Source organism: Echinops telfairi, unplaced genomic scaffold, assembly GCF_000313985.2.
Source record: "Echinops telfairi isolate 266 unplaced genomic scaffold, ASM31398v2 ScPeMD7_60;HRSCAF=208, whole genome shotgun sequence".
NCBI classification, from domain to species: Eukaryota; Metazoa; Chordata; class Mammalia; order Afrosoricida; family Tenrecidae; genus Echinops; species Echinops telfairi.
This window is the reverse complement of record NW_022103958.1, coordinates 34,718,862-34,733,128: the sequence shown is the minus strand read 5'-3', so window position 1 is coordinate 34,733,128 and position 14,267 is coordinate 34,718,862. Positions and strand designations below refer to the sequence as shown.

General features: G+C 37.1%; 1 protein-coding gene across 5 annotated transcripts in view; it reads left to right on the top strand.

Moving 5' to 3' along the window:
* Window positions 1-14,039, top strand: part of NUCB2 (nucleobindin 2) — a 46,567-nt gene extending 32,528 nt beyond the window's left edge. For 2 of the 5 annotated variants that reach the window (XM_045290832.1, XM_045290834.1), the window contains 5 exons: window positions 196-288; window positions 3,626-3,715; window positions 7,950-8,120; window positions 8,610-8,691; window positions 13,548-13,885. In XM_045290832.1, the coding sequence (XP_045146767.1) occupies window positions 196-288; window positions 3,626-3,715; window positions 7,950-8,120; window positions 8,610-8,691; window positions 13,548-13,669 (558 nt within the window). In that variant the 3' untranslated portion in view covers window positions 13,670-13,885. Of the gene's footprint in view, window positions 1-195; window positions 289-3,625; window positions 3,716-7,949; window positions 8,121-8,609; window positions 8,700-9,096; window positions 9,239-13,547; window positions 13,886-13,998 lie in introns of those variants that run through there. The other 3 variants (XM_045290833.1, XM_004711573.3, XM_045290835.1) reach the window with 3 other exon arrangements.
* Window positions 14,040-14,267: the final 228 nt, after the last annotated feature.

The following is a 14,267-nucleotide window of genomic DNA, read 5'->3' as shown; positions in this document are numbered from 1 at the left end:
CATTTGTACATTCATTGCCCTCATCATTCTCAAAACATTTCCTCTCCACTTAAACCCCCGGCATTAGGTCCTCATTTTTCCCCTCCCTCCCTCATGAGCCCTTGATAGTTTATAAATTGTTATTTTGTCATATCCTATTTTTCCCTTCTATTTCCTTTCCCCTCCCTTAAGCTGGTTTGATTTTTTTCTTTTTAGTTGGAAAAAGTATATGACCCCAAAAATGAAGAGGATGATATGATAGAAATGGAAGAAGAACGGCTTAGAATGAGGGAACATGTAATGAATGAGGTATGTTTAAAAAGTTTAATTATATACTGTTGGGTATTCAAATTCTTGCAATAAGCCTTGTCATAAGATACAAAATATATACAAATATAAAATATATAAAATTAGATTTTGCAGTTTTGATTCAGACTATTCAATAGATTCCTTTAGCATAAATTAAATAATTTATAACTACTTTAAAATATTTTTAAATTAAAATAATGCATGTCAGCTGTAAGACATTCTTTTAGAGATGGAGAATATATTTCATGCTTAAAAAGTTTGTGTTACTGGCACAGATAGGAACTGGAAATACAGGGAATCCAGGACTGATGAGCTCCTCAGGACCAGTGGTGAGAGTGGCGATATCAGGAGGGTGGAGTGAAGGTGAGGGAGAAAGGGGGAACAGATTATAAGGTCTACATATATCCTCCTCCCTGGGGGACGGACAGCGGAGAAGTGGGTGAGGGAGACGCCGGATTGTGTAAGATAGGACAAAATAATAATAATTTATAAATTATCAAGGGTTCAGGGGGGAGGGCGGACTGGGGAGGGAAGGGAAAAATGAGGAGCTGATACCAAAGGCTCAAGTAGAAAGCAGGTGTTTTGAGAATGATGTTGGGAACATATGTACAAACGTGCTTGACACAATTGATGTATGTGTGGATTGTGATAAGAGTTGTATGAGCCCCTAATAAAATGATAAAAAAAAGTTTGTGTTAGTTTCTGCTACAGAAAACACCATCCATGACAATGGATTATGACAACAAATCTTTGTCTTGTTCATATTATATGAACCTTAAGGGTTGATTGTCTCTCTCTGTAGCCCTCCTGCCTCACTTTCGCAAACCAAAAAATGTGGTCAGATCTCAAATACAAGATAACTAGAGTCCACTTGTTTTGCTTCAGTGACTTTCCATTTGATATTTGAGCTCTTAGTGTTGAATCGGGATCCCTGTTGAGTGCTAGCAGCCCAAGTACCAAATGAATTTATTTGTCTAGTCCAGAGCTCGCCTTTGTATCTGAATTTGCCACAGACCACAAGATCCATTGATGAGGCTGTGTAGAGCTTTTCAACCTTAGTTTTGATTTAGTCAATTGTTTTTAAGGAAAAATAAACAGAGAATTCTAATTTAAGCTCTCTTATTTTTGGATAAAACAGTCTTTTTTGGTTAGTTTGGTTTTTGTTTAAGTATGTGGTGTGTTGAGAGAAGGAACCCCGATGGCATAGTAGTTACAGATTAGGCTGTGATCTGCAAGGTCAGCAGTTCAAAACCACTAGCCATTCCGTGGGGGAAAGATGGGGCTTTTTACTCCTGTAAAGAGTTACAGTCTCCCATGTTACAGAACCCATGAGGACAATTCTTCCCTGTCCAGTAAGGTTACTATGAGTTGGCATCAACTCGGTGACAGTGAGTTTGCCTTTTTTTTTTTTTGGTGTGTGATGAGAGAAGAAACTACAATATCATCCTAACCAGTCAGATCAGCAGGCTCAGACATGGTGATCTGTGGGTATTAAATTAGAAACAACCTACTGCTGTTGAATTAATTCTGAGCCATGACAACCAGTGCTATAGAGTAGAACTGCTCCATAGGGTTTTTTGGTTGTAATCTTTATAGACAATTATTTTTGGTACGGTGACACTGATCACTGTACCTAAACAGAACAAGCCACCACCAACAAAAAACTGCTTGGTGTTCGACCATTTCAAGAGATCGTGTATGCTCAAGAACCAATATTACTGCAGGAAGAAGTTCAAGCTTCACTGAAGAAACTGGTGAAAAACATGGTTGCAGGAATTGACATAATATCAATCAAAATGTGTAACAAACTGATAAAGCAACAGAAGCACTTACTAGCCTATGCCAAGAAAGTTGGGAGACCAACTAGACGAGATCCATATTTATATCCATCACAAAGAATGGCACCCCACAGAATGTAGAAATTATCAAAGCAATGTCATCACATGAAAGTAAAATTTCATGAAGACAACTCAAAAACAGTTGCAGTTCATTGAGAGGGAGCTGCCAGAAATTCAAGCTAGATTTTGAAGAGGATATGGAACAAGATATCATTGCTGACACCCGATCGATGATGGCTGAAAGCAGAGAATACCAGAAAGATGTTTAATTAACTGTGCAAAGGTATTTAATTGTGTGGATCATAACATTGCAAAGAACAGGAATTCCAGAACACTTAATTATGCTCATGCAGAACCTGTACATAGGTCAAGAGGCAATCGTTAGAATAGAGGAACGGAATACTCGCTTGCTTAAAATCAGAAAAGGTGTTGAGTAGTATCCTTTCATACGTATTCATTCTGTGTGCTGAGAAATAATCCAAGAAACTGAACTATATGAAGAAGAAAGCAGTGTCAGGATTGGAAGAAGACTTATTAACTCATAATACACAACTGCATAACCTTGCTTGCTGAAAGTGAGGAGAACTTGAAACACTGGATGAAAATCAGACTGCAGCCTTCAGTATGGATTGCAAGCCAATATAAAGAAACAAAAATCCTCACAACTGGATCAATAGACAACACCAGAATAAATGGAGAATAGATTGAAATTGTGAAGGATTCCATTTTCCTTGACTCTACAGTCAACACTCATGGAAGTAGGAGCCAGGAAATCAAATGACTTACTGCACTGGGTAAGTCTGCTGCACATGCTTCATTTACGTGTCCAAGAGCAAAGACTCCACTCTGAAGGCTAACGCGCACCAGATCAAACCATGGTATTTTCACTCACTCATATGCAGGAGGCAGCTGGATGTGAGTAAGGAGGCCTGGAGAATCATGGATGTGCCAGGACTGCCAGAGGACAAATAACCCTGTGTCTGAAGAAGTGCATCCAGAATTCTCCTGAGAAGGGAGAATGGCCAGACTTCCTCTCACATACTTTGGTTATGTTATCAGTAGAGACCAATCCCTGGAAAAGGACACCGTGCCTGGTCAAGTAGAGGATCCGTGACAAAAAGCAAGCACCTCAATGAGATGGATTTACCCAGTGTTTGCTACAGTGGGTTCGAGTGTAATAACGTCAGAATTCACGTGAGCTAACAGCAGTTTTTACCGAAGTAGATTGGGCTTTTATGGGGCTGCTGATTTGGTTTGAACCATCAATCTTTAGATTAATAATCAAATGTAAACCATTTTAGCCATCTAGAGACCTTTTTGAGATATCAGGTATTACTATTTCCAAATATGAGTTATATAGATGGGAAAGATATTTACCTTCTGATTTTATTATAATATTGAATGTTATAAATTGTACCCCCTCAGGGCCTATGAATACTTAGGCTGCTTTCAATGGCTATATGTAGTAATATATATTAAAAGACAGTTTCTTTAATCAGGTTGATGCTAACAAAGATCGATTGGTGACCCTGGAAGAATTTTTGAAAGCTACAGAAAAAAAGGAATTCTTGGAGCCAGATAGCTGGGAGGTAATAGAGCCTACCTTACATGTGTTGTTCTTGTAGGGTTCATCGGTATATTCTATATTAATATATTCTTCTTTTAAATTTCTATTTACATTATGCTTTCATGTATACTCTTACTAATGGCCCCCACTCCCCTTTCTTTTTAACTTTTGTTGTGATTTGGGTCAAAATTTATAGAGCAAGTCAATTTTCCATTCAATAATTGATACACATTTTGTTATATACCATTAATCAGGGGTATGAACAATCCCCACAATGTAACAGCACTCGTTTCATTTACTCCCTTGGTTTCCTGTGTCAGTTTGTCATTTCTTCTTCTCTTCCTGTCTCTGAGCTCTGTCTCGGTGCAAGTGCTACCTTACTGATACTGAATATGAGGCGTAGTAAACAAGTATTGCTACTGGGGTTTGCACAGCTATTCCAGACAAAGCATGTTTGTTTCTGAATCCATGGATGACTGCAAGCAAGTTATATGCTAGATAGGTAACTCATTTTATGCTATATGTATAAATTACACGTTTCCAAATTGAAATAATAAATTGCATAGTTTGTTTCCTTACAAGTGACTTCTAATTTTTTCCTTAAGCACACTTGTCTTAGTCTCGAGGATACCAAAACTTCCATTTTGATATGTTATAAATCAAAGGATGGAGAATTATTTGGGAAGGGGTACAGAAACACCAGCAGTAGAATTGTACAGATCTAGATGGAGGACATGTCAAGAGACAATAGCCTCACATTTTGATATTTTTTCTAGTGAAGACTTCTACGATTTTATAGTAATAGATTCTGATTTAGCCTTATAGTGTTGCCTTTTTGTACAAAATGTTGATATAAAGCAATGAACTTGCTTTAATGAAATTATTTTGTAATCATAGTATATTTGTATATAATTAGAGTTCCTCTTAAAAATTATACCTTTTTCTCAGTATTAAATAATATTTTGTATTGAAGATTAGAAATAACAGATACATTTAAAGAATAAATTAAAGTTAAAACTTTTAATTCTGGTTTTAGTTTTTAATTTGCATATATACTCATATTTTAAATGTCACCATTTTGTATAGATGACTTTGTATGTGCTTTTAAATTTTAACAGTAGTTCATGAACATTTTCTAATGGCATTATTCAAAAATAAGATTTTAAAATTGACTACAACCATTCCTCCAAATTTGGACATTTGGGTCAATCCTAATTTTATACTATAAATACATAGTACTGTGATGAGCATCTATTTTTTCATATGTTCTGAACAATCTATGATGATTTTCCTTAGGTTAGTTCCCAGAAATAGAACTATTCTCATGTTAAATGAATACAGTATATATATTTCTAACTTTCCCAATTTATCTTAACAGATTGCTCCAGAAAGGTAAACCAATTTTTAACATAGCCAATTATATATAACTTAAGTGCATATACAACTGCAAACAAATAGTTGAGCAGTACTAATTGAATATGGCCTTTTTTAACACAAAAAACAAAATAAAAAGATTAATATTTAATTAGCTTTTTCATGATTGAGAAAATAGTTTGAGATAAGATGACTGGCGATTCTTGTTCACCCTACACTAGGGGGTTTCTGCAGGAGCCCTGGTGGTGTAGTGGTTATGTGTTGGGCTGCTAACTGTAAGGTCAGCTATTCAAAAACACCAGCCACTCCATGGAAGAAAGATGGGGCTTTCTACTCCCATGAAGAGTTACTGTCATGGCAACGCACAGAGCCAGTTCTCCCCAGTCATTGAGGGTCACTGTGAGTCAGAATTGACTCTGTGATAGTGAATGAGAGAAAGGGTTTCTGGGATGTGAGCTTTACAGTGCTAACACCAGGACAGTACTTGGGTGAACTGGAACAATTGCCCTAGTTTGAGATCAAGGAAATCCACCTATTTTTCTTCTGTATTTTAGTCAGTCATTTGAAATACTTCTGGATTTTGGTAAAGAAGAATACTAAGCTAATTTGAATAGATGAGGAGACTTAAAAAAAAATTCATGGGAAAATTCCATAAACTTTTAGAAGCCACTTTATAGATTTCCTTTAGTGCTTAGGAGATTAATACTTAATTATAATTTGTAAAAAAATTTAAATGATCTCAGATTTACAAGAAGTTGCATTCTGAATACTTTAAACCTAGATTTCCCATTTTACTACATTTCTTTTATGTTTTTCTTCCATCTTCCCTTCTCTGCATGGCTGTCTGTCTACATATGAAGGGGCTTCAAAATATTCATTATTTTCCCCCAAAAACATTCATAGAGACATTCCATTGTCTTTTAATTCAATTTTCCACAGTTTTTGGGATTGGGTATGTATAAACGATACAGTTTTTAACTGTTTATGAGTAAGTAGCATGTGATGCTGTTTGAATGCTAAATACTTTAGTGTATATTTCCTATACAAACAAGGATTTATCTTCCATAACTATAGGAAATTATGAATATCGAGAAATAAAAACTGAAACAATACTATTTTCAGATTTTACTGGCATTTTGTCACACACACACACACACACGCAAAAAAAAAAAGTCTTTTAGGGCAAAAGAAAATACATGATTGATCCTCCATTAAATTCTGTTATCATGTCTTTTTTACCCATTGCTATTAAGTCAACTTTGGCTCCTTGATTGTCAGAGTAGGGATTTTGGTGTGTAATTTTTCAAAAGTTGATCACCAGACCTTTCTTTCATGGTGCCTTTGGAAGAACGTGACTCTCTAACCTTTTAGGTTAGCAATCAGGGGCTTCTTTAGCTTCCTTTAATCTGAGACGGTGCTCGCGTCTTTCTGAGTAGCTTATGGTCCTTTTGAAGACATCCCTTTTGAAAAGTACTGACCAGTTATTTTAAAGAACGCTCCTCAATTTGAGTTTGTCTGATGTTTTCTCTTGACACCTATCTTTAGCTGAATACCACTGAGGTGATGCTGTGTTCTTCTCAGAACATTTTATCAGGGTCTATGTGCTATCAAGGTCTATTATTCTCATGATTGGTGATGTTAGCATTGATCATATAGTCAAAGAGATGTCTGCCCGGTCTCCCTACTGTAAGCTTAATATTTTACTTTTTGTTCCTAAAAAAGTACTTTATCTAATGTACCATACTTCCAGAACCAAAAGTCAGCTCCTTTGATTCACTCAACATTCTGTCAAATGTATTTCCACATAATATGTGAAAGCATTATTTTAATAACTATGGAGGTTACTGAACTGTTCTCTCAAAGTTAGACCTTTATCTCCAGTCTTTTATTCTTATTTTAAAATGCTTCAATAAACATATTTTAATGTAGTTTTTGATATATTTAGGTTTATTGCATAGGATAAGTTTTCAATGTAGAATTACCAAGGCCAATGATGTTGGTATTAATGATGTTGATATACTTTGCAAAAGAGTTTTTATAAGTGGTGTCTTGATTTATATTTCCAACAATAAAATATTAGAGTTTTCATTATCAACTAAATTTAGCTTAGATTGATGATTTCAGCATGATTGATAGTTTTGATTAATTATTTTTATGAAAATTAACAAATGGCAATTTTCTAATTTGGTCATTGCTTTGACATTCATGAGTTGACTTTCTATTGTAAGGAGAAATTCTCCCATCCCATCCCTTCCTCTCTCCTCTCCCATCCCCTCTCTCCATTCATCCATCCATCCTCCCATCTATCTGTCTATCTACATGTGAGAGCCCTGGTGGTGTGGTAGTTAGGATTTGGGCTGTGATCCACATGGTTGTCAGTTGAAAGCCAACAATAGCTCTTCAGGAGAAAGACTGGGCTTTCTACTCCTGTGAACAGTTACAGTCCCAGAAACACACAGGGAGTTGCTGTGAGCATTAATGGCAGTGAGTTTGGTTGTGGATCTAACTATGTACTTACCTACCTATACCAATTATACCAACCTAAACCCATTATACCAACGTGGGCCCATGGCTTATTTTATTCAATAGACTCTGATCTTTATTTTCATTACTTACATGTTTTAATATTCAAATTACTCCAAATTTGGCTCATGAACATTTCTTCACTTATATATCCCTCTGAAATGCCCCCCACCATTCTTTCAAGACTTCCTTAATTTCTAGCATAATAATATCTTCAAGGCCTCTCTCATCTTTCTTTGACTCACCCCTGGAATTAGCCATTCTATGTGGAATCTTGGTTCTTCCTGGAATTTTAAAGTGAAATCATACTTTGTTGTTATATTTCTAGGATTATTTTCTCTCTCTTTTGTTCCTTTTAGACATTGGATCAACAACAGTTCTTCACAGAGGAAGAACTGAAAGAATATGAAAATCATATCTCTTTACAAGAAGATGAGCTGAAGAAGAGGGCAGATGAGCTTCATCAACAAAAGGAGGAGCTCCAACGTCAGCATGACCAACTGCAGGCTCAAAAGATGGAGTATCATCAGGTAGTGTTTTATGTGACGCTAAAAACTACTTCATGTGCTTCACTGAAAGCTGATATCTTTGTGACAGCATTTTGAAGTATTATCAGCTATAGGATTTAAGTATCTATATTGTTTTGAACTGCTACCTAAAATATTAAATGAAATGTTTTAGAATTTGAGCATTTTCTTTTTGGAAAACTATTTTCAGTTTGTTTCTTGTGCATTGTCAAAAGCAGGGGTCCTCAAACTACGGCCTGCGGGCCACATGCGGCCCACCAAGGACATTTATCCCTCCCGCCGGGTGTTTTTGCCCCATTTGTTTTTTTACTTCAAAATAAGATATGTGCAGTGTGCATAGGAATTTTTTCATAGTTTTTTTAAAAACTATAGTCCGGCCCTCCAACCGGTCTGAGGGACAGTGAACTGGCCCCTGTTTAAAAAGTTTGAGGACCCCTGGTCAAAAGTCTTACAAGTACTTATTTTTAAGGTTTTGTTTTTTCTACTCTCTAGGCTGTACAGCAGATGGAACAAAAAAAGTTACAACAAGGAATTTCTCCTTCAGGGCCAACAGGAGAATTGAAATTTCAGCCACGTATGTAATTTTGTTTTTTTGTTTTTCTAAGCACATAAATAATTGAATAAATGGAAACTCACATTTGCTACAAATACAATTTCTAATAATTAAAATTTGTTACTTTTCATATGTTAGTTGACTTATATTACAGATAAATGAAAACACCTCTAAAATATTTATATATCAGCATATTTCAAATGCTATAAAATTTGAGTAACCATATTTATGGCAGAAAGTTTATTTCAACATTATTCGTAATTCTTTGTAATCAATTGTATTGGCCTTACCAAAGAATATTTAAAAAAAATTATAACCTTTGATTGCTGAGCATATTAAAAAATAAATATCCAGTGTACTTCTACATAAGAGAACATGCAGAAAAGAGGATACCTCTAAAATGAGAGCGTATTTTTTTTGATGCAGACGTGTAAAGTCCGAAATCCACCACGGCCTGGAGGACCGCCGGTAACACAGCATCTGTTCCATCTTTTCACTACCCTTTCTTTTACTCTGCTCAACAAATATCTTAAAATATATTTGGAATAAATAAAGAAGATAACTTTTACATAAGGCTGTATTTCTTGGGCATGGATACGTAAGACGTGAAATCCGCCAACACGGTGGGAAACGACCCAGCATCTGCTTTCACTTTCATACCTTTTGCCCTTTTCTTTGCTCTGCTGCCCTGATTTGACAGCCCTGCTGGTGCTGTCGGGGAAGCATTGGATTCCTGACTACAAGATTGGCGGTTCAAGCCCACGCGCCCCTCTACAGGAGAATGATGAGCTATCTGTTCCCTCAAAAATGTATAGCTCTGAAACCCTATATAGGGTTGCTATGACTTGGAATCAACTTGATGGCAGAGAGAGAGATAGTTTTAAGGGCATAATTGAATAAAGCTATCAATAAGTATTTAAGTGGAAATCTCTTGCGATTGCTTTTCAGATAGATTGGTGTCACTTAAGTCATGAAGATAGCTGCTCTTTTATGGGTACATTTGTGTCACTTGGGGGCCTTGGGGGCACAGTGCTGGGTTGCTAACAAGAAAGGTGGCAGCTTGAATCCATGAGGTGCTCAGGAGACAGATGAGAGGAACTGCTCCCACAGAGACGGATAGCCTTGGGACCCACAGGGACAGTTCTACTCTGTCCTGTAGAGTCACAATCAACCCAGTGGCAGCGAGTGAGATTTCTGCCTTTAAGAAGGCTAATTTTATATGAACAGTTCTTCTCCTAAGGAGGCTATAGTAATTTCCATTATTCATGGTAACTTTTTCCTAAGTTCAACATACTTAATTATCTATAAAGCCTTCAACCGAATGACTTTTACTATTACTTGAGGTAATGTTTTATTCATATTTTTGCTTTATACTTTATTATTAAAGATTAGGTTTAATTACATATAAAACCCAAAGATAACAGTAGCTTAAGCAAAATAATTTTCCCTCCATTATATAAAAAAATCTGGAACTAAATATTATCCAGATTCCTAGCTGTTCTGCTTTGCTTTCCTCAATGCAGGTTTTTAATCCTCAAAGTACCTCACAGTCCAAAGTGGCTACCCAAGGTAGTGGGGAGGGCAATAAAAGGCACTTTCCCCGTTGAAATAGCATCCTGTAGGCAATTTCTCAGAACGATGTAACACTTGAACTTAAATCTCATTGGCCAGAACTGAGTCACATGGTCACACCCAAACGCAGGGGATATCCTTAGGTCTATCAGTCTAGCTAGGAGTTGTTAGATGCTGTAAGGGGCTATTTTGACTCATAGTCACCTGATGTGACACGGTAGAGTTGTCCCATAGGGTTTTCCTGCTTGTAATTTTTATGGAAGCAGGTTGCTAGCTCTTTCTCCCTCAGAGCTGCGGGGTGAGTGCAGATCGCCAGCCTTTGGGTTAGCAGTTGAGCATGAAAGGGAAAAGGAATGTTTGACAAGCTTTAGTTTTAACCCCAACCAGCCTTGCTAGCTATCTAAATCTTCAGATACATTCTTTTGAAACACAGAAAATATTCATTCTACAGCCTCCCCCACCCCGCCCCCAAACTCCTAAATCCAAGTCATTACTGCATGTCATTCAAAGACCATGATCGCTGAGTGTAGTTGCCTCCATTTTGTTAGAATGTTTCCGTGGGTTCTGGCCATCTGCAAATTAAAAGGCAATGTATTTGTATCAAGAACGACTTATATGCAGTGGTGGTTTAAGTGTAGGACACCTACAATAAAACCTACCATTTAGAAAAGGGAAGAATGAGAAGTATCGCTATCACTGACTCACAGGAATTACCATAACTACTGCTTGATAAAAGTAACCAGGACCCTCCGTTTACCCATAATACATTGCTCGATTCAACTTTCTGGGAAGAACACCCTGGTCTAATGTTCTCAGGGGCCCCTGGCTTTGCCCTAGAGGAAGTTGTAAAACGTTTAACTTTTCTTAATCAATTTTCACTGAGAAGTCTGCCCTTCTTGGAAACTGCCCTGCTTTAGCGATTCACTTTCTGTTTGTATGTGTTTGAGGGCTCGGGTGACTTTTAGAGTTCTTCCTGTTTGTGTGTGTTTGAGGGCTTAGGGGTGATTTTAAAGTTGACAGTCAATGTTGAAAGTCAGATGTGGCATTGCCACTGTGCCTTTTGACAAACTGGCTTCCTGAAAACTTAGTAAGCTTCCCTCTGTTTTCTTCAGTCATTTCCATCAGTACCCATGATCTTGCCAAAAACAGTTGCAACACTGAAGAATCTCATTTTTTACTTGCCAGCTTCTTTGCTTTCTTATCCCTAGAGTCTTCAATAAATGGTACTTACTTGGGATCGTGTTAAACTATAGGCTTGCATGGGATGGCCACAGTCTAATCTGTTCCCTTAGGATGGCTCCTATTGCTTTACAAAAAAAGGGAAAGTTCTTGAAAAAAAGTTGAGGAAGCTGCTAAGTCTGTTTTCTCTAAGCGTAATGAAAGAAAACCTGTGTTAGTGTGAAGTACGGAAGCAGTTGTCTTTTTCACTTTCAAATTTAGGACTTCATATAGATCCCTTTGCAGATCTGTGGGCTCGCTAACTTGTCCTGAGTCCCATCTCTCTGTAGGACATTGCTGTACAAGACAGTAGCCAGCCTGCACATGCTAGTAGTCTGACTCCCTGCCACCATGTCCTTCAACATTTTAATTCCAGGTGACATGAGATTTCACTATCCAAAGGCCTGCCTGCTCAGCCAAGCCAACCCTGCATTTACAGTTCTTTCATATGCTTTGTACTTTATTTGGTCAAAAGATTATTGCTATAGGCAGTGAAATAATTTTAGGTATTAAACAGAAAAAGATTTATTAAAAGGTATAGAAATCTCACAGGATCTTTGAGAGGGCTGAAGAAACAGAACCTAGGCTGAGCTTGCTTCTAGGAACCACATCACAGGAATGGACCGCCAGAGGAGCTGCTGCTTCTGGAACAATTAAGAAGCTGCCCCCCTAACCACCCTCCTGATCAGAAAGATGCCCTGAACAATTACGAGCTCCAGAACCACAGCACATCTGCCAACTTTGGGCCAGCAAAATTGGATACGTCATGTCCTGCCTCTCTCCTCATATAATTCGATTGTGAGCAAGAGTCTCAAGTGAGTGCCTCTGATGAGTGGGACCAGTCCTACCTGGAAACCTAGCTACAAGGGCAGTTGGGAAATAGAGTGTCGGCTTTCCCACATCCATAGTATGGAAATGTATGTAGAAAGCTGTTGAGAGAACTAGTTTATCATAACACAACATAATTTTGTTTCTTTTAATCTTAAAAATAATCTGCATAGTCATCCAGACATACTTCAGATTTATTCCTAAATCTTATGTTTCATTATACCTTTAAATTATAGTTCCAAAAACTCAAAAAATTATGTTTACTTAAAGCTTACATAAAAACTAAAACAACAACAAAAACCTAGCGTAACACTCATTATGATAATAATGCTACATTTCTTTAGAGATGGGGGAAAATTTCTCCACTGTCTAATTGAAGCAAACATAGACAATTGGCTGGTACATCCTTTTGTTGATGATAGTTGTCCTCGGCCAGAAACTGATAAAACATAATTTCTCCTAGTTTTAAAATGATGGGTTGGTGTTCACTCACAAAGTGCTTGGAGAAGAATTTAGAGTACTTTCTTGAAAAGCTTTTTTGGCAGGTGGAGATAATAGATGGATATTAATGTAGGTGTACAGCCAATTATTATGATTTATGTTATTCAAAAAAGAATGATTAGCCTAAAATGATGTATGGACTTAAGGAATTCTAGTTCTTATGAGTACTAGGCATTTGTGAGTGTGTATTATTTCTGAGAATATTGCTAATAACATTCTCTATAGATCTACTAGAAAATATTGGCCTTAGGTTTCATTATACCATTGTACTTCCTACTTCCTTAGAAAGTCTTCCATAACTTGGAGTTTTGTTTTATCTCTGAATAAGTAGGAAGCATGTAAGTGTAGTATATTTAAGTATATATAATTAAAATAGAAGTAGATTTTTATAGATAATGTTCCTCTGGAATATGTAACTCTCACTTAAAGAGAATTGTGAATGAGAAGTAGTATTGCAGAATCCTCTGACACATGCTGTTGACTCTACAGTGCTTTAGACTCGAGGTGTGTCTGCAGCAGTCTTGCTTTTCAGATTGGTCAAACAGACTTGTATTACTGTAGATCTAAATGCAAATTAGTTTTCCACATGAGGAAAAAATAAAAATGAAAATTTAATTTTTGTGATAATAATAATAATAATGTTTTTTTTAAAAAAAGATGAATAGCCAGTAAAACAGGGAGAATGCAATCTGTTTTTCATATCAATTTTGACAAACCTGGTTCTGGTTATTGCATGAATTTTAATTTTTGTTTTATAGCTGTGCAGTACAATCAAGAAGAAATAGAAAAAGAGCCAGAGCTAAATGACAAGCTTCATCGTTTCCATGCAAGATTTTTATCCCCAGAAGAACCTGCTAGAGAAGCCCACCTTCATCCTTAACCACCGGTGCCTTGAGTTAATAATTTTTAAGTTCATTGTTTTTATTGGTATTGGGAGAATAAGTTGTAGCCAGGAATTTACAAACATTGCTTTTTTTGTTGTTGTTGTTCCTTGTGAGTGATGTAATTGGGAAAACTGTATAAGTTGTTGTTTTTTTAACTCAGTGCCTGAGATAGTTTATTGTGCCAGCCTGGCCGATAAACACAAGTGGGATTAATTGAGAGGCAGAGAGATAAATGGCTCAGTGAGCCTCGCCTTTCTTGTCTCTCACTCTTTGATCATCGGACCAGTGTGCGACTGCCTTGCTTGTTCTGTGCCTCAATTTACAGGCTACATTACCTGTGGGACACCTAGCCTGTGGACTGTGTCGCTGTAAGTTGAAGTTCCTTTAAGACCACATGATTGAAATTTACATCTCTGGAGCTGGGGATTGACAGTTGGTGACCTGCCTTGCTGTTTTGCTGCCTGTGCTGGGATAGCCTAGCTCGCTCTCTCTACAGAGGACTACCGGGCGGCCCTCAAGACTTGAAGGACTGCCAGTGTCTCACAACTCTCACAGGACTGAGTTGCACTGAACCATTTGTACTGCTTTATAATT